This window comes from Trichinella spiralis (genome assembly GCF_000181795.1).
Source record: "Trichinella spiralis strain ISS 195 chromosome Unknown Scfld2, whole genome shotgun sequence".
NCBI classification, from domain to species: Eukaryota; Metazoa; Nematoda; class Enoplea; order Trichinellida; family Trichinellidae; genus Trichinella; species Trichinella spiralis.
The window spans coordinates 9333508-9356823 of record NW_003526941.1 but is presented as its reverse complement, the minus strand read 5'-3'; the positions used below and the strand labels follow the sequence as shown (position 1 = coordinate 9356823).

The 23316-nt window shown below is 31.5% G+C and overlaps 8 protein-coding genes across 8 annotated transcripts; 3 read left to right on the top strand and 5 right to left on the bottom strand.

The window, feature by feature from the left end:
* The first annotated feature begins 345 nt into the window (after positions 1–345).
* On the top strand, positions 346–3615 carry Tsp_10927 (conserved hypothetical protein). The gene is made up of 10 exons (XM_003380902.1): positions 346–426; positions 480–530; positions 947–1057; positions 1244–1375; positions 1435–1553; positions 1621–1747; positions 2041–2113; positions 2189–2358; positions 3181–3315; positions 3409–3615. Exons 1-10 carry the CDS (start codon positions 346–348, stop codon positions 3613–3615), a joined length of 1206 nt encoding a protein of 401 aa, XP_003380950.1.
* Positions 3616–4411: 796 nt separating this feature from the next.
* Tsp_10926 (GTP-binding protein yptV4) lies at positions 4412–6038 on the bottom strand. Its single transcript, XM_003380901.1, has 6 exons — positions 5933–6038; positions 5688–5865; positions 5231–5297; positions 4768–4855; positions 4678–4708; positions 4412–4484 (listed from the first exon to the last, which is right to left on the bottom strand). The coding sequence occupies exons 1-6, from the start codon at positions 6036–6038 to the stop codon at positions 4412–4414; spliced, it is 543 nt and encodes a 180-aa protein (XP_003380949.1).
* A 1293-nt stretch (positions 6039–7331) lies between these two features.
* Positions 7332–8731, bottom strand: Tsp_10925 (hypothetical protein). Its single transcript, XM_003380900.1, has 8 exons — positions 8723–8731; positions 8579–8697; positions 8457–8490; positions 8153–8230; positions 7849–7923; positions 7651–7732; positions 7529–7582; positions 7332–7396 (listed from the first exon to the last, which is right to left on the bottom strand). The coding sequence occupies exons 1-8, from the start codon at positions 8729–8731 to the stop codon at positions 7332–7334; spliced, it is 516 nt and encodes a 171-aa protein (XP_003380948.1).
* Positions 8732–9256: 525 nt separating this feature from the next.
* Positions 9257–11218, top strand: Tsp_10924 (hypothetical protein). The gene is made up of 11 exons (XM_003380899.1): positions 9257–9331; positions 9504–9565; positions 9619–9697; positions 9763–9857; positions 10019–10056; positions 10123–10273; positions 10344–10441; positions 10503–10792; positions 10853–10963; positions 11001–11059; positions 11152–11218. The coding sequence occupies exons 1-11, from the start codon at positions 9257–9259 to the stop codon at positions 11216–11218; spliced, it is 1125 nt and encodes a 374-aa protein (XP_003380947.1).
* Positions 11219–11547: 329 nt separating this feature from the next.
* Positions 11548–13532, bottom strand: Tsp_10923 (conserved hypothetical protein). The gene is made up of 4 exons (XM_003380898.1): positions 13479–13532; positions 13135–13242; positions 12181–12253; positions 11548–11717 (listed from the first exon to the last, which is right to left on the bottom strand). Exons 1-4 carry the CDS (start codon positions 13530–13532, stop codon positions 11548–11550), a joined length of 405 nt encoding a protein of 134 aa, XP_003380946.1.
* A 1070-nt stretch (positions 13533–14602) lies between these two features.
* Tsp_10922 (phosphatidylethanolamine-binding protein) lies at positions 14603–17236 on the bottom strand. The gene is made up of 7 exons (XM_003380897.1): positions 17029–17236; positions 16811–16963; positions 16512–16641; positions 15273–15367; positions 14861–14926; positions 14741–14800; positions 14603–14667 (listed from the first exon to the last, which is right to left on the bottom strand). The coding sequence occupies exons 1-7, from the start codon at positions 17234–17236 to the stop codon at positions 14603–14605; spliced, it is 777 nt and encodes a 258-aa protein (XP_003380945.1).
* Positions 17237–17822: 586 nt separating this feature from the next.
* On the bottom strand, positions 17823–22101 carry Tsp_10921 (hydroxymethylglutaryl-coenzyme A reductase domain protein). The gene is made up of 17 exons (XM_003380896.1): positions 21958–22101; positions 21769–21897; positions 21049–21199; positions 20861–20933; positions 20721–20796; positions 20601–20670; positions 20451–20551; positions 20148–20222; positions 19852–20095; positions 19652–19773; positions 19484–19596; positions 19197–19434; positions 18976–19133; positions 18618–18897; positions 18379–18519; positions 18162–18314; positions 17823–18104 (listed from the first exon to the last, which is right to left on the bottom strand). The coding sequence occupies exons 1-17, from the start codon at positions 22099–22101 to the stop codon at positions 17823–17825; spliced, it is 2550 nt and encodes an 849-aa protein (XP_003380944.1).
* A 102-nt stretch (positions 22102–22203) lies between these two features.
* On the top strand, positions 22204–22946 carry Tsp_10920 (conserved hypothetical protein). Its single transcript, XM_003380895.1, has 3 exons — positions 22204–22341; positions 22395–22574; positions 22827–22946. The coding sequence occupies exons 1-3, from the start codon at positions 22204–22206 to the stop codon at positions 22944–22946; spliced, it is 438 nt and encodes a 145-aa protein (XP_003380943.1).
* Positions 22947–23316: the final 370 nt, after the last annotated feature.

Sequence of the window (23316 nt, the reverse complement as noted above, 5' to 3'; positions counted from 1 at the left end):
TCGACTCATCAGAGAAAAGTATGCTGAGTATGTGAAACAGCTGAAAAATGTCAACAGTGCAAACGAATCTGTCAGCTCTGCTTAGCTATATTTTCTGAATATATCAATATCATTTTCTTTTTATTTAAAGTAATAACAGTTGTATATATATATTGTTGAAATGAAGTAAAATTCTATTTCATGGTATTTTTACTCAGCCGATATCGGTGTATTTGCCATTACTGAATTGCCCACCTGTTACCTTATAAATTAGACGGTGATTATTGCTATTTCTTAATTTTGAATTTAAGAATGAAATAATTTAAGCGAAATCAGTTGAAAAATTGACAAGACGAAAACAATATCATGGATGATTCAGTTCATGAAGCTCAACGAAAAGCTATCGAGGCGCTGAAATATGTTGGACAAAATTACTGGAAGCAGTTGGTGGGTTTGTTTTTATTCACAGTGAAATTTCTTAGTAAATGTACAATTTTTAGACAAATTTCACAAATGAAGAACAAACAGAAAATGACTCACCGATCCTGAAGGTGAATTTTGTCTCTTAAATAATTTAATGCAACAAAATGATAATTATCTCATAATTTTGAAAATATTCTAGTTTTATCGAAATGTGGTCAATCTTACTAATACAACGTTCAACGAATCAGAGTAATCAATAATATTTTCCAAAAAAGAAATATTATTTGAATAATGAATTATTTTTTTGTAATAGTACTTTGCATGAGCCGCATATATTGAAACTGGTTGAAAATATTTCCGATATCGCGCACAGTTTGAATGATGCGACAGAAAAGCTGACAGAACTGAACAACAAATACCGAACTGTAGCCAATAGAACCATATCGTTGCATGATGCATGCAATCAGCTTATGACTAGTCAAGTTTGTTCGACTATATATATGATATATATATAAGGAATATCTTAGCAATATTTGATTAACAGGGACAGTTGATTTTCACGGTGGAGCAACTTCGTAACCGTTTGTCTTATTTCGATAATTTCGATCAAATACAATACGCAAGTTTTGAACGGGATATTCGTTTTCTACAGTTGGTGTGATTGTAGTTTCTTCAATTTCAGAAATTGAACTCTCCGTTGTTATCCGTGACAGGGGAATCGTTTCTTCATTTGCTCAATTTAATCGACGACGGTATTGTATTCATGTCTGAACATGTAAATATTGAAATTCTTGACTTTACAATTTAAGAAGAGAGAATTTGGTTTATTTGTCATTTTTAGACGACATACAAAGATTCGGCATTATATCTGTTTAAATATAAACAATGTTTAACAAAAGCTTTAACACTGGTCACAACGTACGTCAGTCGAACATTTGAAAATTCCACTAAAGCTGTTCTTGAAAAAGCAAAAGTTAGCAGCAAATATATATATAGAATTTCAAATGATATAGACTTAGTCAATACTTTTAGTCAGTTATTGACAAATATGCGGAATCATTTCCTATATATTATTGCCTGTTTGTCGCCAATGCTTCACAATTGCAACCGCTATTGAAAGAACTTGAGCCAAAATGGTCGAAAAGTGATCAGTATGTTCACTGATGTTCAAAATGAACGTGTGGAATAATGAAAAAAGCAATGCTCTCAACGTTTCAGATACGCGGATATGTTGGAACAGTGCTACAAAGAATACTTTTATCAAAGGGGCGTATTGATGGAGCCCAGCTTTCGGCTAACCGTGGAAAATCTTGTCAACGAGAACGCAAAAAGCTGCTGTTCATTGGTTCGTTTGAATTATTTAAATTTCTCGATAAAATTTCGCAAATGAAAAAGAAAAGAGAAATGTGGAAATTTGCAGATTCGTCACGGTTGTACAACGTTGTTCCGATTTTGCGACGACGAATATTATCTGATGGGTCAGTTTTTCAAACGTGGACGTGAACATTTCAAGTGAGTTGAGAATGTGTAAAAAAATAAATAATAATCTTATTATAATTATTTATATTTAGCCAATTTATTGAAAATATGGCAAGAATTTTCTACAACGCCATCCGACCTAATGTTATTCACTTGCAGCATTTGGAAACGTTGACCGAACTGTGCGTAACGTTGAGGACAAAAATTCTCGACGAACGTTGTTATACCAGTGGTAATAATTGAAAATATGAAAATTGAAATAAGAAAACCAAATCATGCCTCATATGTAAAAATATACTATGTTCAGATGGAACGGATGTTGTTTATAAAGGACTGGCTAAAGTGCTTGAAGAATTGCTCGGTGATCTGACTGAACGATTGTTGTATCGTTCTCAAATGTTCGCCGCAAACGAAATTGGAAACTACAATCCAGCTGAAGGAGATTTAGCTTATCCAGAAAAATTGACAATGATCAAAGTTTGAAAAGAAAAGAAGGAAAATTGTTCTCTATTTAAATTTCAATTTGATCTATGTTCTCCGTAGGAAATATCGAAATCAATGGCATCAAGTGTTGAAGAAACGAACAATACTGGTTCAGGTAAAAATTAAAATAAAATAAACGTATATATATACTTACTGAATTTGTAGTATCGTCCGGTTCAGTTGCAGATATCCAAGGTCTCTGGTATCCAACGGTTCGTCGGACCGTGATGTGCTTGTCGAAATTGTACCGTTGTCTTGACGTAAGCTATTATTATTCTTTTTTCTTCTATCTTCTTCCTTTGACAATAATAAGCTCGTTTCCATTCTTTGTTCGTTCAACAGGCAACAAGTCTACAAGGCATATCGCAAGAAGTGATGGAAATGTGCATTGAATCGTTGAAAAGTGCAAAAGCGAAAATCCAAACAAAATCTGTAACCAAAATCTTACTTACGTATCTTAAGATGAACAGAACAACTAGTTGAAGAAGCTTTATTTTAGGATAAATTGAATGCAGATTTGTTTTTCATTCAACATCTGCTAATTTTGAGAGCTCAGACAGCTCCGCTGATGGGCGACGTCTTTTGCGAGCCGTCTGTTGATTTTTCAAAAATTAAAGGTCGAAATTTTGTCCGATTCACAAATTATTATAAATTTTTCTGTTCAATATTTTCAGAATCAGCCGTCAATCTGATTCACAACAAATCCGAATGGCTTTCGCTCAGCAGCAACAACGCACTGTTGAAATTGCTATTGCAAGTAGGAGAATGTTGTTGTTCCTTTTTATATTATGCAAATTGATGAATGAATGAATAAAGGTACCCGTGCAAACATCCGAGCAAGTGGTCGACAGTCGTCGTCATTTGGATTTCACCGTCAAAACTGTGTGCCAAAATTTCATTGTCGATTCAGCCGACGCTTTCGTATCAGAAGTCAAGAAATATTTAAGCCAGGTGAAATTTAGTTTTTCACTTTTTTTAAATTTAATTTAATATAAGAAAAAATATATATGATGAATAGGTTTTTTGCTTCTTTTCCTCGTTCAGGTGAAAGGGATTTTGAATCAGAATCCAAATGTCAATTTGGGCCGGGATTGCAATTTTGCAAAACCGAAAATTGTCAGCCAACTGATAGCCAACACTTATCGCACGTTGAAGATCAACTGGCCGAAATTTCGAGACCAACTGGCGCTTTATCTTTGTAACGCCGAAAACGAAAACATCCTCGCCACTCCGGTGAAGGTGTGCCGCTGAGTTGGACCAAAAATTTCCATATTTATTAATTATTTATTATCTACTTTCCAGAGAAAAATCATCGCCGTGCTGGAAGAATTCGTCGAGGTGATCAAGAAACGTTACAGTGAAGAAGATGCACAACTGTTGCGCTTACCATCATCCCAAGAGTGGCATTTGTTGATGTCGTGATACTTTGAATCAAATTGAAAAATATATTTCACATATTTTTTTTCACTTTTCCTATTTTAATTGATATGCTCGACCGGGGAAAGTCAGTCAGTACATGAAATTAAAGAAAAAATTCGGAATGTTTTCCCAAAATATAGAAAAAAACACAGTCACAAAGTTGAAAATTGAATTAACAAACAAACAAACAAACAAAAAAATAAAGAAATTACTTATGCAGAAGAAGAGGATCATTCGTTGAAATTGTTGCTAATGATAATAATGCCAAAAATCTGAAGCACGCAGCGAGCAAATTAGTGCATGCTACAAGAAGAATATTCAATTTTAAAACCTTAAAAGATAAAAAAAAGCATTTGAACTAATTATGACTATTTGAATAATTTACAAACACACATATATATATATCATTGTCAATTGTTCAGAATCGAATTAATCACAGATATAACATTACTATATCAGCAATTGCAAGATTTCGCCTCGCCGGGTTGATGCGCAGTAAGTGTCCTCTGCGGGTGTGGTTTATGTTGAACCCCAGTGTCCGCAGCGGCAGCATTCAAGTCCAAACTAAATTCAAACGGTTGTGAAAACGACATATTAATTAGAACATGAACTGCTATTAAAATTATGATCACCTTCCGTCTTGAATGTTTTGATAAATCTTTCGAGCAGTGTCGATAAACACATCTTCAACGTGATCTCCGCTTGAAAAGAAAACATATGCAAATTAATATATTCAAATAAATCATTTCTGAACATCGTCAACCGATAAACAAAATTCAATTGATATGAGATTGTAAATTTTTAAAACATGCAAAGAAAAGCATTAAAAAAATTGAACAATAATAAAGCTCAGCGTTAAATAACTTGATTAATTAAAATTTCTTTCAAGCTTACGTTTTAGCGCTGCATTCCATGAATAAAAGTCCTGAAAAAAGTTCATGAAATACAACAAAACAAACATGTTTGTGCACACAATAAAAGTACCATTTTCATCCGCAAACTGTTTGGCTTCTTCATATGTCACATCGCGATCACCATCCAAATCACTTTTATTACCAATTAGAAAAATTACCTAAATCAAAAACAAATTCCCATTTAAATATATTTTAAAATAAGCTACGTAAAAACTTTTTCAAATTTCTTTTTATACAAAATATATTATCACATGTATAAATTCATTTATACTAAGAGATCAAGCAGGTCGCGTAAACTGCACTGAATTGAACAAAATTCGATCAAAACAAACAGCAGTTGAAATTTTATCACAATAACTCATCTATATTGGAATCACAATCAACATTTGACAAAGCTCTGAATAATAAAATTGATCAACATCACAGCAACTAAAGGTAAAAATTATAGCATTATCAGCTGCAAAGTACAAATACCCTATTTCAAATAATAATATTAAACTGCAGTAAATTTTCAAAACAAAAATTCAACATACCGTATTTGGGTGTGTCAAATTCCGAGCGTCCGTTAACCAGCTGCTCAAATGATTGTATGTACTTCTTCTAAGACATTGAAAGCAGTTCAAACAAAGAATTATATTAACACTTCGACAGCAGTTTAAATAGACCTTTCACTAGATAATAATAATGTTAACATAAACAAAAATATACACATCAAAATCTATATATATATATACTTTTGAAAAAGAAAATTCTATTAACTTTGAACAATTAATAAATCTCTGAAAAATAAACTCAAAAATCAGTACATTAAATTAACAATTTTCAATGTTGTCCAATTGTAAAATATACTAAAGTGAAGCTTTCACTTAGATTAGACAGAATCAATTGCAGTTTTTTTAAACAATATTCAAATTTACACAAATCAACGAGAGCTTGAATGTACTGTAGAATGCAGAAATGGAAATAAGATAAACATTTTAAATCAATTACCGAGTGATGTCATATACCATGAGAGCACCAGCAGCGCCGCGATAATAGGACCTCGTCACTGCACGAAATCGTTCTTGACCAGCGGTATCCCAAATTTGAAGTTTAATTTTTTGACCAGAAACTTCAATAATTCTCGTGCCAAATTCTACCCCAATTGTATGCGGACAATCTGGCATAACTGAAGCAACTCTGCAGTTAAAAGAAAACGCAAAACAAACACAAAAAAGTAAATCAAAAAAAATTACATTTCTTTTCAGTAAACTGGTGCAATAGGCAAGATTTTCCAACTCCCATATCGCCAATAATAATGTATTTAAAAATAAACGAATAGTTGTACTGACCAGCAGCCATTGTACTATTGTTCAAACTGTTTGTATAGTTTTATTATTTTTGAGCGCTTTTCATCAATGAGCAACAATTTTTGGCTAAAGAACTCACTACCAAAGAAGGATGGTAAAAATACCAAAACAAAAAAATGTTTTCAAGTGCGTATAAAAATTTCTTCACAAACTACAAACTGCTGCTTATCAAATACAAACCAGCAAACAGCAACGATGCATGTGTTGATTATTCAGTGTCTAGTTTTCACTGACTGTACCGTAGTTGAATTCAGGTTCAAATACAACATTTAGATATACGGTATGTTTAATATTTAAAGTTAAAAAGTTTAAAATTATTATTCATTCACTGGTATTATGTCCAATACAAAATGATATTGTTCTCATTTTTATTCTTCATAAATATCCATTTGAATTTCAGATTTTTGTAATTTTTTGCTTCAACGTATAGCACATGAAATTTTACTTTCGACAACGAACATGATACAAAGCAGAGCATTGTTAACAATCAGCAGAGTTGGCTTTTTGTGGATGTCACAAACTGCAGTTTAATTCTACGACGTGTGATGACTAATTTTTTGAATTTATACATGATGCCACCAATTATGTCTCATGCTATACTTGTCGCATGAAATGCTTCTTTGTTAACAATAATGTAATACGTAACACATGGCACATAGCTACAGAATGCTTTTCCGTGTTCAACTAAAGATGTAAAGTAGACAATAATGATACGCAGGTTGTAAAGTATTCAAATGTAAATTGTAACTGATCAGTAGTCACTTTACAAAGCTAAATAAGTTTTTTTTACCTCTAAATTCAGATTATAATTTATGCGCAGTTTCCCTACTGTTGTTATCAAAGTACAGTTGTACATACTTGCTGATCACTTTCAGAATAATAAACTAGTTGAACTGCTCAACTGAGTTGTTCTGTTAGTTGAATTTATTGTCGATTTGCATTTTCAGAATTGTGAAAATCATACATTCGTACAACAGAAGAGCAATGGGTTTTATTGCGCATTTAATGCAAATCTGAAAGTCATAATTTATTTACATGATGCGCAAAATTTGCTGTAAAATGAACGCAATAAAAAAGCACTTGCAAAACAAATACAGAATATGAAATATTTATTTCAGTTTTTTTAATATCAGCAAATTAAAATTAAGTCACAAATTTAGGAATACTCATATACTACTAATCTAACATGGTGATTCATCAAGACTACGTATGATAGAAATCTAAACAGAGAGGAATGACATGTGTATTTTATTCCTCTCTAGGTTTGAATTGTTGTAATTTTTTTTCATCCTCGACGTTCTTCGTGCGATTCTGGAGAATGTCTGGATGTTGCAGCTGCACGTTTTGCATCTGAAGCGAAAATCAGCTCAATGATTTGTTCAATCATCATCATCATCCGCACGAGCAGTGATCAAATTTAACAATTTAAATTTTCACATTCACCAAATGTAGTCAATTAATGGGGGGAGGAAAGCAACTTACTTGCGCGTGGTTTCACATTAACCGCCTCTCGATTTGTTGCACCTTTTGCAGTTTCTACAGTTGTTAAACAGAATACAGAACATGTGAAGAAAAGAAAAATCAACCGAACTTCAAATACATACGTTCTGTAGTTGCGTAGGCAACGTCAAATGCGATGACTATTGAAAAAATGAACAAAGCAATCAAAGTAACGTGCATGTTCATCTTGGATTTGAAATAAAAGATATTTTCGTCACAAATGAGGAGAAAGAGCAATTGCAGAACTGAATTGAATTGAATTGAATATAAAAATCAACAGCTAGAGTTCGTTACTTTTATACTATTCTGTTATCCGCACATCTAGCGGCACGGGTCAAGGGTAACTTATTCATTACAATTTCGTGTGCTTGATTAAACTGGACATATAAATGTGATAAATGATAAATTTTATGAAAATTAAAAAACATCAACTGCTCAAATTGGTAAATTATTCGTAATAAGATGTTAAAAATAACATCGAAACCGGGCTGTTGTCAGTCTTGTGACTATCTATTGAAGCAATAAATGAAAATTTCACCTTGACAAACGAAAATAATAATTCCAGTAAAATGTGACTATTTAAAGTAAGTTTGTGAAATAATTGACATCACCACCAGATGTTACGTGATAAGCTTGGTAAACAAAAATCCAGTCTACAATATTGCTGATATTAACTTTATTCAACTGAAATCAAATGTAAAATACTTAAAATGTCCATGTTAAACTATTTTTGCTCACTTTATACAAAACTTATCTAAACTTTATATATAATACGTCAATAATATATTTAGAAAATAAGTAAAATTTTGAAAATATTCAAACATTAATTTCTGAATTTTATCATTCAATTCACAAATTAGCAACGTTTCTTTCGTTTCTTAGCAACCAGAAGTCGATTTCATCCAGTTACTATACCAACAGCAACAGTATTACTACTACTACTACTGCAAATAATAATAATAATAATAATATTCATTTGTTAAATTATTCCATTTTAAATATTATTTCCAAATTACCATGTTTTCATCACACGGAACTAAGGAAAAAATGCCAATTAAACAAATTAGAGCCGCTTCTTCAATCGGCATAGAAGTGCCCAAACGAAACGCCACAGCGTCGCAAAGAAGGCACTTGACAACATCGCAAGGTAACTATTTCAAAAGTTCAAATCATAACTATTCGCATATTATTGAAACGTTAGTTATCAATAATTAAAAAAATAATTATTTCAAATTGCAATTGCATCACGATCTGATCTCGAAAAATGATGCACAATTGACAGATGCTGGTGTTTCATTGACCAAATCGAATAATTTGCCAACAAGATCATTGACAAGTGCAAGACCCAGCACATCAGGGATTGGTAGATTTTTTCATTTCCATTTCGAATACCAACAACATGAGAAAATTCCGCTATGAATATTTATCAGTTGTACAATTTAGCAATGAGGCAACGTTCAATACAAGATCGTTCCTATTATGCCACATTGTTGAGGTTTTGTTTAGCTCAGATTTATTATTTTCAAAAAAAAATATATATTCATTTTTCACTGTTTAGAACGAGAATTCGTGCACTGCGTTTAGAAATGGAACGTTTGAACAATGAGAAAACCAAGCATGAGCTGCAAGTTCCAAGCAGCACCGCTTTAGAACAAACGTGATTAGCTAGCTGACTGTGCTGTATGCAAATTTGTCTCTTCTAACCCCGACATGTATAATTGTAGAGCTGAACCTTTGGCATTGGAAATTCGACAACTCGAAAGTACACTGATGGATTACAATTTTGTAAATTACAATTTCAAAATCAATTAATAAATTTGATCTTGAACAACCAACTGCTTTAAGCTTTTGAATAAATGCAGCAACAACAATATTAATCTCGTCGAACTGCGCGAAGAATGGCAGAAAGTAAATTTGAAATTTCAATTTAAAAAGAAAATTATTCCGTTAATTTCAGTTGAAAGAAAACAACGATCAACAGTTGAAAATGCTAGATGATCTATTTGAAGAGAAAAAAAAGTAAGCGGTGATTAAATGTTTTTTTTTCCAAATGTATTTTTGCTAATAATAAGCGTGGAAAAGCAACTTAAAAATGCCGAAGAGAAGCTGAATATGGAAAAACAACGTTCTGAAACAACTTTCAAAAATATGGTAATTTCTTTGAATGGAAACTCAATATATTTTCTCCATAAAATTTTTCAATAATATTCACACAGGAAAATACATTTGCAAAGAAATATGAAGCAGCAGAAATGAAAAAATTGCAATTGAACGAAATTATCAAAGAAAAAGAGAACATTTTGAATCAATTGTTGGACAAACAAGAACATCTCAAACGGGTCAGGGACAATTTTGAAATTTCACATCTCACACCAATAATAATTCACTGATAATGAAAAAATTTCATAATTATTTAAAAAATAAATAACAATTATATTTCCAATTGAAAGATTTGCATTTATTCTGTTGCAGGCATTTCAAACAGACGCCATCAAATCACAAGCATGTAAGTAAGGTGGATATGGTATTTGATTGATGGAAATTTTAATTGAAACGAAGAAATATATATATTTCAGTGGAAAGATGTGAAAAATTGATCCAAGTTGAAAATATTCGAGAACAATTGCGTGACGAGGTGAAAAATTACAACGCATCGGATCAACAAAAAGAATCCCTTCTGAGAACAATAAAACATGGGAAAAAAGAACTGCAGACGATAGAAAAACAGTGAATTATACATACATACATACATGTGTATTTTTTAATTTTAAATTATTATATTTTTCTTTAAATTTAGAATAACACGAATCAAAAATCGTATTGAAAAAGTTGAAAAAGAGATCGGAACCAAAAATGAACCATCAGATAATGAAGAAATGAATTTTCAATCTGCAGGTGAGAATCGAGTTAATTGATTAATTAATTTGTTGAAATTGTAAATTTTTGTAAAAATCAGAATATTTCAATAATGCTGACGAAGAAGAGAAGAAAATTACTGATGAACGGTTGATTAAAATGAATATTTCAAAATTTCGAACACAAATCCAACAACTCTGCCAAGAGATGGAAAAATATGGAAATGTTGATCAATTGTATGAAAATGTGGAAAATAAGAAGAAAGAATTGATTGCAAAAAAGGAACTTTTGCAAAATCATTTGAACAGAAATTACAATCAATTGAATGTTATCCAGCAGAACATTTCGAACGTCGAAGAGAAGCTGAATCAAAATGACAAATACAAACAAGTAAGATGAAAAATATCCAATTTGATTATTACTGATAAAACAAAAATTACTATTGTTCAGCTAATAAATTGTGAACGGCAACTTTGGGAAATTGAAAACAACATCCAAAAGAGCAAGCAAGCAATTGCCGATGCAGAAGCAAATCAAAATATCAACATTATAAAAGATGAAGTTTTGAATTTAATATCCAAATACAATACTATTTTAGTTAATCATTACTCTGAACATGCTAATACAACTTTTCCAATTTAAAAAACTACATCATCGGTGAAAATAAAATTAAAATTCGACATGAAAACCTCACTGCAGTTACAAGTTGCAAAAAAATATATTTAAAAATTAAAATACATTTTTTTCAGAAAAATAAATATATACACCTATTCAAACAGTGAATTACTTACCATTGTCGTGAACGTTGATCAGTAGCTGACATTTCTCTATCATGCTTAATAAATGAACATACAATGAATGTTTTTCTCCATGACTGTATTTCATCACATTTAACGACTAAAAGCAGCAATGATTGAAAATAAATATTACACAATTGAATTAATAATAATAATAATAATACCTTTTCCAAAAATGACAATGCAGTAGTGTACATGTTGCGTAACATGTACAATTTGCCAACGGTCATAAAATTTACTGCTATGAGTGGATGAAATTGTTCCAAGTAGAATCTAAAACGAGAAAAAAAATTAGAAATTTCATAACTCATTCATAACAGAAATTCACATCAATACATGAAAAAAATATTACTCGTATTTCGAAATTAATTCTTCATAAACCAAAAGTGTACGTTCAGTACGGCCAGATTCATATGCAGCGTGTCCAACAAAAGTTAACGTACGAATTCGGTGCACATTCAACGGGTGAAGCCATTTCTGCTGTTTGGCCAACAATTCTTCTGTACGTTTGTAATAATCTTCAACATGTGAAAACCGAAATTACGCTGTTAAGGAAATTGTGATAATTTTCCATATTATCGTAATATTATGAAATAAACAAATCATGAACATATCCAATTTTGCATGAATAATTGAATTAATATGAAAATATTTTCACAAATTCACTTCAAAAAAGTTCTCTGATTTTGTCGTTTAAGAAAGGATATTCATTTGTGAAGAATCATAATTTTCAAAAGAATCATTTTTTTCTGCAGAATAAGTCATCAACGATTCCGCTTCCCAAATGTCGTCGATCACTGTTGCACATTTTTCACAACGTGCTGTTTCTATAACAAAGATAAGAAAAAAACAAAATTAATATTTTCATAAAATTCAAAACTCACGTATAATGTACAATTGTACAAATAGAAATACTGGGCTGCGCAATTTATCAACTCATCATCATTTATTGAAAAAAATAACAAGCAACAAATTATTTACCTTCGGCAACGTCAATAATGGCCATACCATCGCAATTTCCATTGTCACAGACCAACGCAGTTGCAATGGAATCCTAATTAAAATCACATTCAAATATTCTACAAACAAATCAAATTTACTCTTCACTGTACAAGACGTGCATCTGAGCATTTTTCACATTTGCATATGAAATAATAACGTTCATGCAAAGCTTTCCGCCGGTGAGCAGTATCGTCGATCAATGCTACATAACTAATTGTTAACTAAGAGAAAAAAATTACTGTAACTGAAAAAAAATTCAAACGTAAATAAAACTTGAAATACATTTTTTAAAACTGTACTAGTGGTAATTTCAAATTCAGAATTCAGAGTGTTCAAGTATGCTTTTGGACCGTCGAATGTGACAACACAACTTGGATTGCACGAATGATTCAACTGTGACAGGCTAAATTAAATAATAAGTATTAAGATTATTACAAAAATTGTACCAACTCAAAATGTTTAAAAACTTCAAGTATAAGCCAAGCCCTGCAGAATTGAGTTCGTGGTCTAAAATTACGAAGCCGTTGATGAGAATCTGCCGTGAACAAAACTAAATGAATGAAACAACAACAACAAATTATCAAGTAATCAAAAAAAAATACACCTTGCCAAACATTTCCATAAGTATCGACGTTTCGGGCAATTTATTCGGTTCTATTATGTACTTTAAAAAATAACAACAGCGTGAAAATTCGCTCGTTCGCTTTTCTTCTTTAAATATTTCTTCTTTATCTAGAAAACGAATATCATTAGAATAGAAAAAAAATTTCCATAATGTAAACAACTGACATACGCGACATGAGATGATCGTATTCTCGAATTTCATGAGAAGCTTTACAAGAAAAGTTCGACGTACTGCTATTATCATTCTTAATTGTAATTCAAAATTAAAATTTGGAAGAAATTTTACAAACGCCGAGAAGAAAAACGTACCAATTTTCCAATAATACGAACCATCAACCGAATCGTATCTGATGGAAGATCACCTTTATTGTGAAGCAGTACTTTACATTCATATCTGTGATCAGAAATTGCTCGATTCTAAAATTTCAACAAAATTAATCTAGAAATTAATAAACAAGTATTTATTTTTTATATATACATGGCAGTTTTCATCGCAATACACCGCTCCACAATACTTTGAACAACAATAATGCGACGAATCAATACTAAAATTAAAAAAGAACTTGAAATTTTTATATTGCTAGAAAAAAACAACTATTTTACCGTTTAAAGCAGTAATGACAGCAGGTTTTGAATAATTTTTGCGAAATTACATAGGCCCAGGGCCATTCTTCGGCAACTTCAGGCATCAGATGAACATTACACATTCAACGAAATCATCATGATTTCTATAAACAATAACGTTTCAAATTATAATTTAAATAAAATACTGCACACAAAATTCGAAAAAAATCAAATGGATAATTTTTTGTCTTTTTTCAACAATTACAACAATAATATTATAAAATTTCAATAAATACAAAACAATCAAAATTTGAACTTTGAAAACTTCTTATAAATTAGCATACTTGTGATTAGATAATTACAAACAATTATGTTCACTTCGCAATAACATAATATAAATTCAATCGCGAAAATAGCCTCTTATCGTTTGAAGTTACTGATGACAGAATGTATAAGTTGTCAAACAAGACAGTATAAAATTGTATATAAACAAATGAATTTCTATGCAAAATGAATACAAAGAATAGGGTCTCATTTATTTCATTCACAGAAGAAAATACAATATTATAATTTTAAACCAAACAACTTATTTTATATGTGTGAAATTTCATCACTTATGCTTATTTCACGAAAATGAAAAAAAAATTAAAAAATTGTACCGTTTCAATTACCGTACATAGTAATCAAGTATATGCTGAAGCAATGCAATAATGCTGCATTTTATAGGCAATGAAAATGAAACTGAGTAGCAGCAGTAGTATTTCATTCCATAATTAAATATTAAAAATAATTTTAATTTATACAATGTTTTTAACAATGATGAAAAATGTGAATTAAAAATTGTAAAGTAGCACCTTGTAATGTTTCAGAATGTTGCAGTTGTCGTTTTTTCAATTTATTATGACAGTATATGTTTTTATCTGAACTTCACAGAACCATATTATTTCTAAAATGGATAAAATATGACATGAAAACTGGTGGTATGAGTTTGCAACAGCAGAATAAACGTGGTCAACAATTTTGCATTCTATTTTAATAGAATAACTTTCAGAATCAAAATTTGTTCATAAATGTATCTCAAAAGAACATCTATCTGTATATGCTTGTAAAATCGATGTATAGACAAAATATGCCGGTATAAAATTGTAAACGTTGACAACAAAACGTTGATAATATTTGAAAGCTGACTGTTTGTGGAAAATTCACTGAGAAATTAGTGAATGGAATGGAGCGATGATCGTGAACTGCGATCTTCAGAACTTGAAGATGAACCAAATTCTAAAATTAAAAATCACAAATTGAACATCAACGAAAACAAGAGAAATGACTGATGTTCCAAAAAATTTTTTACTGGGACGAGGAATAACAACGATGGCATGTCTTTTCAATCTGTTGTCAATTTCATGTTCAGCTAATAAAATGTTAAAGTGATAAAATAATTTTAAAAATCAATAAAATCCCTTTTTATTACTGTCGGCAAAAGTATTGGCAACAAAACGACTACGATCGATGGTCTGTCTTTGATCGGTATGTTCAGCTAAATGCCAAAGTATAAATATATATATATGAGAATAGACTGAGTTCTGCTATTACAGTCAACAAATGCAGGTGATGTGATCATGCATCCGATGAAAGCGATGAAGAAGCAAATTGATAGGCGCATTTTGCAAGCGACTCTTCAGACCAGCAGTGATTCTGAATCGAAAGTGGAAAAGCAATTTTAATTTCCCTTTTAAATCATTCTCCGGTGACCTTAATTGAATAAGTTACACTTTTTAACAAAACAAGTATAACTGGAGTAATAACACCTTTTTTATTTGGAATAATTTTTTTTCTCTCTCTCGGAGCAAGTTTAAAATAAGATGAAGTTGAATTTAATTAACTGACCCTGAAGATTGCTTTATCTTTTGTTTCGAATGTTTCAAATTCGTGCATATCGCCTGCGTTGCCCACATTCGCAGCCGGCATCTTATTCAATCTTCAAAAATATTTCCAGAAATTCCAGTTGAACAACTGCCGTAATCAAAATTTTATTATTAAATGAAAAATACATTTCTTTTTTTTCATCAAGTACATTATCATCATTATACACTATTGGAACGAACAGCTACAAAATTGCTTCAGTGAACAACAGCAACTTTCTTTCAAAACGAGAACTACTTTTTTTACAATATCCCAAGGAAAAAAAGGTATTAAAGTAGTAGAGAAAAAAACAACTTCAACTACAGTTCACTTATTTTTATAGAACAAACAGAATCATTCTTGTAAACAAACTGATTTGGCAAAACAAACAAAATCGATCAACAACTTATAAACAGGACATTCAAAGTGGTAAAATTAATTAAAAAAATCACGAAAAAAATAAACATTACCTTTCCCGCATCATTTAATTTTATTACCAAAGCAAAAAAAGACCATAAAACTTAAAAGTAAATCATGACGTACTGTAATTGTACAGTCACATTGCACACATCATTTGATAAATTTTAATGATTATTTTTGAATTTATTTTTTAAATTATATTTTTGAAAAATATAAACTGTTGCTACGCACGTTTCATCATTTCAATCATCTTCAATTCATTACTACTTGAAAATTCTTTTATTTTTTGTAATCACTATGATGCCATGATGATAAGAACAATAATAATAATAATAAATTGTCATTTGACGATTCAATATCATCATCATCATTTAAATTTATTCCATTTATACATTAATCATCCAATAAACTTTATTACTTTTTATCTATTTAAAACCTGCAATTAGTAAAAAAAACTACAGTAATATTGTACATTAGATAAAATTCAAAAAAAGCCGAAAATAACAAAATTTGTACTTTTTACTTTAATGAGCTTGAGATTTAATTTCAGTTAGTGAAAATGAAAAGATGAAAAAGCTAACATTTCAGTCTAAAAAATCGTTTACGGAGTAGAAATACTGAGCTGCTATCAGAATTGTTTTTTCTTTGAATCAGTCTAAATAAAAAGAAAAGCTTTAAAGCTGACGAGAGTGATCAAGGCGATCTCAACCGTCGTGTTGGGATAGAAAGTAATTTCCAGCAACTGGATCACCTGAAACGTACGAATGACGTAAATAATCGATAAACAACAATATTTCAACTTGAGTTGCTTACTCAGTTTGTGTTTTGCCATAAATTCACGAACTTTGAATTTGGCCCGGCTTTTTATGCTCGGCTGATTCAATTTACGCATGTGATGTTCGAACAGCAAAAACACAAAACGATGCAAGCCTAAGAATCAAATCACACACACATCAAGTTGTTTTCAATTATTTGTGACAAATACAAATTACCATCATTAAAATAATTCAAACCCTTAATTAGCATAATCAATAAAAATAAAAATAATCGACGTAAAATTGTTCACTGTTGTCAGATTCTTAATTATTAAATGATAAACTTTTACCAGTTCTTGGTTGAGGACCAGGTATCATATAGCCAACAAGATGACGTGACATCATTCCTGCAGAAATTGCATCGTATGGTATATTTAAAACCATCCACTGAATCCATTCAGCTTGGCATGGATTTTCACGGCTCAAATTATCCGGATCTGAATATTTGAACAAACAGTTGATTATTTAATTATAAATTTCAAAGAGAAAAAAAAACAATTACCTATCATAATCAAAGAGTAATAATGGCCTTCTTTTCCTGGATAACTAACTTTCGGAGCATGACGTACATCGAGAGTGTGAAATGTATCGCCCAAGTTAACGGCCGGCTTTCCTGGAAACAGTACTTCCAATTTTTCCGTCGGTGCCTTGTCCAAAACGTCCGGTACAATACCGGCCTCTCTGAATTTGCCAGCCACATCTTCGGCCATGTTTAATTTAAAATAATGAACAACAAGCAAAGAAGCAATGAACGCGCCTTTCAAAAGGTTTCCCTCGAACACACTACGTATATATAATATATATGCAGCTCTAGCAAAGTTTCAACCGCCTGCAAAGCGATGATCGCCGTCGGCTGCAATAATGATAATATAAACACTTATATACATAACATTGCTTTTCGACAAAGCAACAACACAGCTGCTTCTTCTGCTTGACGGCATCAACTCAGTCAGATGAAAAGCTACGATCGCACTTGTGCAAAGCTAAAATATTCACCAATTGACACAAGCCGCCGTTTACGCAAAAAGTGGAAAATAAACTTTTGCTGTTACTTTGCTTCGTTCAATTTTCACATATTCATTCATTCATATGAGATTATATAAACAAGTAAACAATAGAGCAAAAAAAAGAAAAACAAAGAAAAACATGAATGCTTTACACTAGTTGAATCACAATGGCAGGAAATAATAATGCTGAACACACACACACACACATGTACAGAGAGAGAAAGAAAGATATATCAAGCAGTCGAAGAAGAAGTTTATACTTTAAATCATCAAAAATTACATTACAATTTCACATGAATACAGTTGAACAGGACTGTGGTGCGATGTTCTTCGGCTTCAAGGCTCGGTTTGTCAAAGTGGTAAATTGTTCCAAAAATGAATCCTCAACGGTGGCAGATTTCAGTTTCAAATTCGACCGATTATAGCGCATGTGACTGCGAACCAAATGCCCAGCACACAATGCTGACAACAGAGATAATTCACCAGCCAGCACTGCGGCGCAGATGATTCTCGAAAAACGACGGGCGTTGTTTCCAGGAAATTCATCGCAACTTCCGGCACAGCCGAGAATCTGATATGATCATTTTATTATTTGCATAAATTGGAAAAACAACAATCAATTTATTACCTCCAAGCAAGCTTTCTGCGCCGGCAAAACTGTTCCCCCACCTACAGTACCCACTTCCAAAGTTGGCATTGTGCAAGAAATGCGCAAGTCGCCATTTTCGGTCTTTTCCAAAAACGTCAAACACTGACTACTGCCCACAACTTCGGCAATATCCTTTACATTTTAAATTAATTTATAATAATAAATAATTTGAAATCGAACCAAAAAAAATTCAAACCTGCCCAGTTGAAAGAAAAATTGCCGCCACTATATTGGCAGAATGGGCGTTAAATCCGCCAAGTACACCGGCCCTGGCTGAGCCGACTAAATTTTTCAACGTGTTCAATTCGACCAATGAATCGACGTCAGTTTTCAAAATCTGAAAAATAAATTAAATTAAATTAAACAACCAGTTTGCAATTAACAAATTACACCTTCAAAATAAACAAAATAACAAACACAACAGAATAAACTTACGTCAGTGACGACGCTTCTACGTACAACCGCTTCACAACTGACGGACTTACCACGCCCTACAATCCAATTCATTGCCGAAGCTTTTTTGTCAACACAATAATTTCCGCTCAAGCTAATTATTTTCATATTTGGAAAATAATTGTGCTGTAATTCACTGAGCACCAGCTCAACTCCTTTGGAGATCATGTTCATACCCATTGCATCGCCTGTTGTAGCGCTGAAGCGTAAATATACAAAACGACCAGAAAGTGCTACATCAATGGCAGTCAATTTGGCATATCTATCAAATTTAAAACATACTTAATATTATCTTATTAAAATTAAAAAACAAACAAACAAACTATGCGCATCAACTTACCTACTAGTACTATTGAAGATATTTTTAAGAAGAAGATAATTATCTTCATTCTCTATCCAAAGTTTAAACTCATGCGCTTGTACAATATCTTCAAAGCATACAACAGGTCCTCTAGTCATTCGATCACCAAGAAGAACAGTACGAACACCAGCGCTCAACTGAAAAAATAAGAATTTTCGTTAAAAAAAGAATTTGAAGAAATTTTACAATTATACACAAACCTGCAAAGCACGACAGCCACGATTCAAGCTCGCCACCAGACAACCTTCGGTAGTGGATAATGGTATGTAGACAGTTCGATCGTCCACTTTCAACGGTCCGGCAAAACCGACAGGAACTGGTATATAACCAAGCGTGTTTTCACAGCAAGCGTTCGAAGAAAGTGAATAATCATAATTTTGATGAGGAATACAATCTACACTTTGGTTTTTGCTGCAGAGATCAGAAAACCACAACCGCCTGCACAAAATATGATTAATAACTGAAAACCACCAATTATGCAATTAACCTTATGTAAACAGCTCTCGACTCTTCTAATAACGATTCCAAAGAATAACTCTGCATCTTTCCTTTTTTCAACAGAAGCAATACTTCTTCATCTGACATTGTTTTCACTTGATCCTTGAAACGAATTATACATTAAAACAGCAAAAATTACTCTCAATAATTCACTTACTTTGTGATTAAGCAATTCACAAAGATCTTCCACTGAACGAACCGGCTTTGTCAAAACAAAAGTTGAATGCAACGGAGTAGAACAATCCAAATACGCTTCCACTGCTGCATTTTTTCTTTCAACTAAAATTTCATATTCCACTGTTATAATTTTATAAGTTAAAAAAATAAAATCTGCCAACTGAAAACAATTTTAAAAACTTTGCTCACCTTTATGAATGGTTTCCTTTTCAGATATTGTCTGAACACTTTTTGTCATGGGCTGAACACAACTGTCCATGGGGTGTCGATACCCGGTTGGTGGACAAATAATCCTCTTAAGCAGTTGAAAATATGCAAACCACAATGTAACAAATGAGAAACTGGCAGTGTTGGTAATATTTATAAATTCTTCTGTTAGATAACTTTTGTCAACAAATCGAAGTAGTACAGCAACAAAAATAATCTAAATTATTCATGTAAAGAAAAATTAAGAATAAATTTACATATAAACTTACCACAACAGAGAAATAAGGCATGACTGAAGTCTTTCGACGAACTTTATTGAACAATTTTTTTGATTTAGAATATGACTAAAATTCAATTTTATTAAAACAGGATATTCAGCAAGAAAATATTTACGGAATTTTTAAAACAAAACAAAAGCAAATAATTCCATGCATTTAAACATTACGTTAAGATGGCTAATATAAACAGTCTTTATTATCAAAATATTTATAAGTTCAATAGTTTGGCGCGATTATTAAAATTAAAATTTGTATAATTTATGAAGTAGGAAAATATTTTAAATAATTCAATACCTGAGAAAATTTACAAACAATCAGCAAAGAGAGGAATAAAGCGACATGAGTTGAGGCAGTAGAGATCACATAAACAGCTGCATTTTTAAAATCAGCAATGCCTATAAACAACACATTCAAACATATATACGTGAAATTAAAAATAATTACCGCAAAGTACAAGAAAACCACTAATAAAATTTGGCAAGAATGGGAAAACATCGCTTAACAACTGTGAGATCTAAAATCAAACGATGCTTTAGTGAAGAAATTTTTGATCAATATATATACCTCCAGTTTTGTTAAATTTGTAGTGGACATCGATGCCCTCGATGGCATGGTAACCAAAGTCCAGAGCATTTGCGTTCTAAATAATAAAAGTAAATAAGGAAGAAGGAAAAAAGGTCAATAAAATTTCATCATTTTTTTACCTTGACAGAATTCCAAACTTTAAACAAATAATACAACAAATGGTAAGTAAAGCATAAAATGTCACTTCGAACCCTGAAAATTAGTAAAAGGAAATTAGAAAACAACAACCTCCTCGTATTTAATTTGAATGAACCATGAGTTTCAGTATGTTAACATGTAACATTATATAACAATCGATAGTACTTACTTTTATTTGCAGTATTAGAGCTTTTAAATAACCATAACACCTCGGATACTGCTAAAACAGATAGGCATAAAATCGTTGCACTGTCAAAATAATAATCCATGGATACACACATGAGGAAACACTTGAATTTACCGGTGGAAAATAAAAAAAGCTATAAAAAAATATAGTAAGTAAAAGATAAGTAAACAACCTTTCCAATTTATAACTTGGCAAGTAATTACAAATAACTACCACGTAAATAAATTTTTAACAGATCAACAAGTAATTTCAGTTCAACAGTTTACAATGATTCAACCTCCAAGAACAATCAAACGATGATTAATTAATACTGTAACTATATAATCAAGTTCAATTTTAGTAAAAGGAAGTTTCTAAATTGCATCAGTTTGAACAATATATTAAATACGTTTCAATGTTGAACATTTCAAATAAATCTTTAATTATTACAAAATAAGTTGAAAGTAAATGAAATTATACAAAACTTGAGTTAGAAGCAAAAATGTTCACCAAATATCACAAACGTAATATAACAAAGCAAATTTATTTCAAATATTAAGTAATTTATTAGGAAATTCTATTTTAAATTATAAAATAAAAATTTTTTTACTGATTTAAATAAAAAGTTTCAATATTTTTTACCAGTAAATGTGGAATAATGACAACAACACTGCACAGTGTGTAAAACTAAGTTTTTTCTTTTTAAGAGCCATTTTACATTACTTGTTTATCACTTTGTAGCAAAGCATTTTTTCTGCTTTTCATAAGTCCTGCAAATACGCAATTGTCATTTACTGTAGCACTTAGCAACTGCTGAACTTTCCCAAATGCAAATGTATTTATAGTATTAAACTGCAAGCAGTAGAAATTTATTTCTTGAGAACTTAAAAATCAGAATTCTACAAATTCAACCGTTTTGATCTGAGTAATATTGATCTGTTGCCAAATGCATGTTTGTCGCATTGCAAGGTTAATTAAACTTTCGCCAATAATTTCGATTTCTGACTGACTACGCTTTACAACATCCTTTGCGCTGTTTCTGTGCAACTTATTCATGCTTATTATTGTTATTATTTAGCCAACAACGCGAATCATTTTTCATTTTTATAATTCATCTGATTAATTTTTAGACGGAAATTTTTATCCCAACTTGGAAAAATGTTGCGCTTGGCCACGTATTGTTTAATTGCTGCTACTTATACTTTCTCTTTGGTGTACGATGTGTTGTACGTTCCGACTCTTCCCAAAAATGGATGCTGGTTTTTGAAACTGCGCTTTCTTACATATTTGAACTTTGTAAATATTTCAGAAACAGTTTAAACAGTCGGTGAAATTTTTATCCGTTTTAGATTTGCCATTTTGCATACTTTTGGCTTTGTGTTTTCCGAGCGTTCACCGATCGATTGGCCGAACGTACTGATGTTGGACCTCATAGAGCTCATCCAGCCCCTCCAACTTACTATCCAAAATCCAAGTTACATTCCGTTTGTGATTTCACTTATGCAGTAATTGCTTTGCCCATCGGTGTGGTAAGTTGCAGTTCTTCTTTTTGGTGTTTTTTTGATGTTGAAGCTTTTTGTCTCTTCAAAGCTACAGATGAAACGGTTTGCATTTAGTTTGTAGTTTTGATGTTTTGGATTTTATATGCAATTGACCGTGAAATGGTTTATCCAGATTATCTTGATGAAATTATCCCCAGTTGGTATAACAATGTTTTAGTAAGAAAATTGATTTATTGCTGCAAATATACAATCCGTTTAGAGAGGTTATGTTCGTTTTAGCACGTCGCACCACTTCCTTTTATTCTTGTTGATAGTTTGCTTGTTTGTCACCGATATCCAACTAAACTGCGAGGCCTGACGATTTTAACTTTGCTTGCGCTTGTTTACGAATTATCGTAACATTACACAAATTATTCAATTAAATTATTTAAACATCAAATATTTAAATAACTTTTAAATTTTTTAGACTAGTAGTGAATTATTTCATCGCCGGTTATTGGTTGTATGGTGTGTTTGACGTACTTTCTGTACAAGAGAAGATCATTTTCCTGATATTATTAATTGCGGTGCTGAATATTTTGTATTTAGCTGGGGATTTCTTCAATCAAATCGTATGGGGTGAGTCTTTTAAATTTTCAATCTTTAGTTCTTGCCATTAATTCGGCAAGTTTTCTTCCATCTGTTGTTTGAGAACTATGATTTTTATGCGCCACATATTTATTTCTTGAATTGCAATTTAGGAACTGCATCTCATCCTCCAGGAAATGAA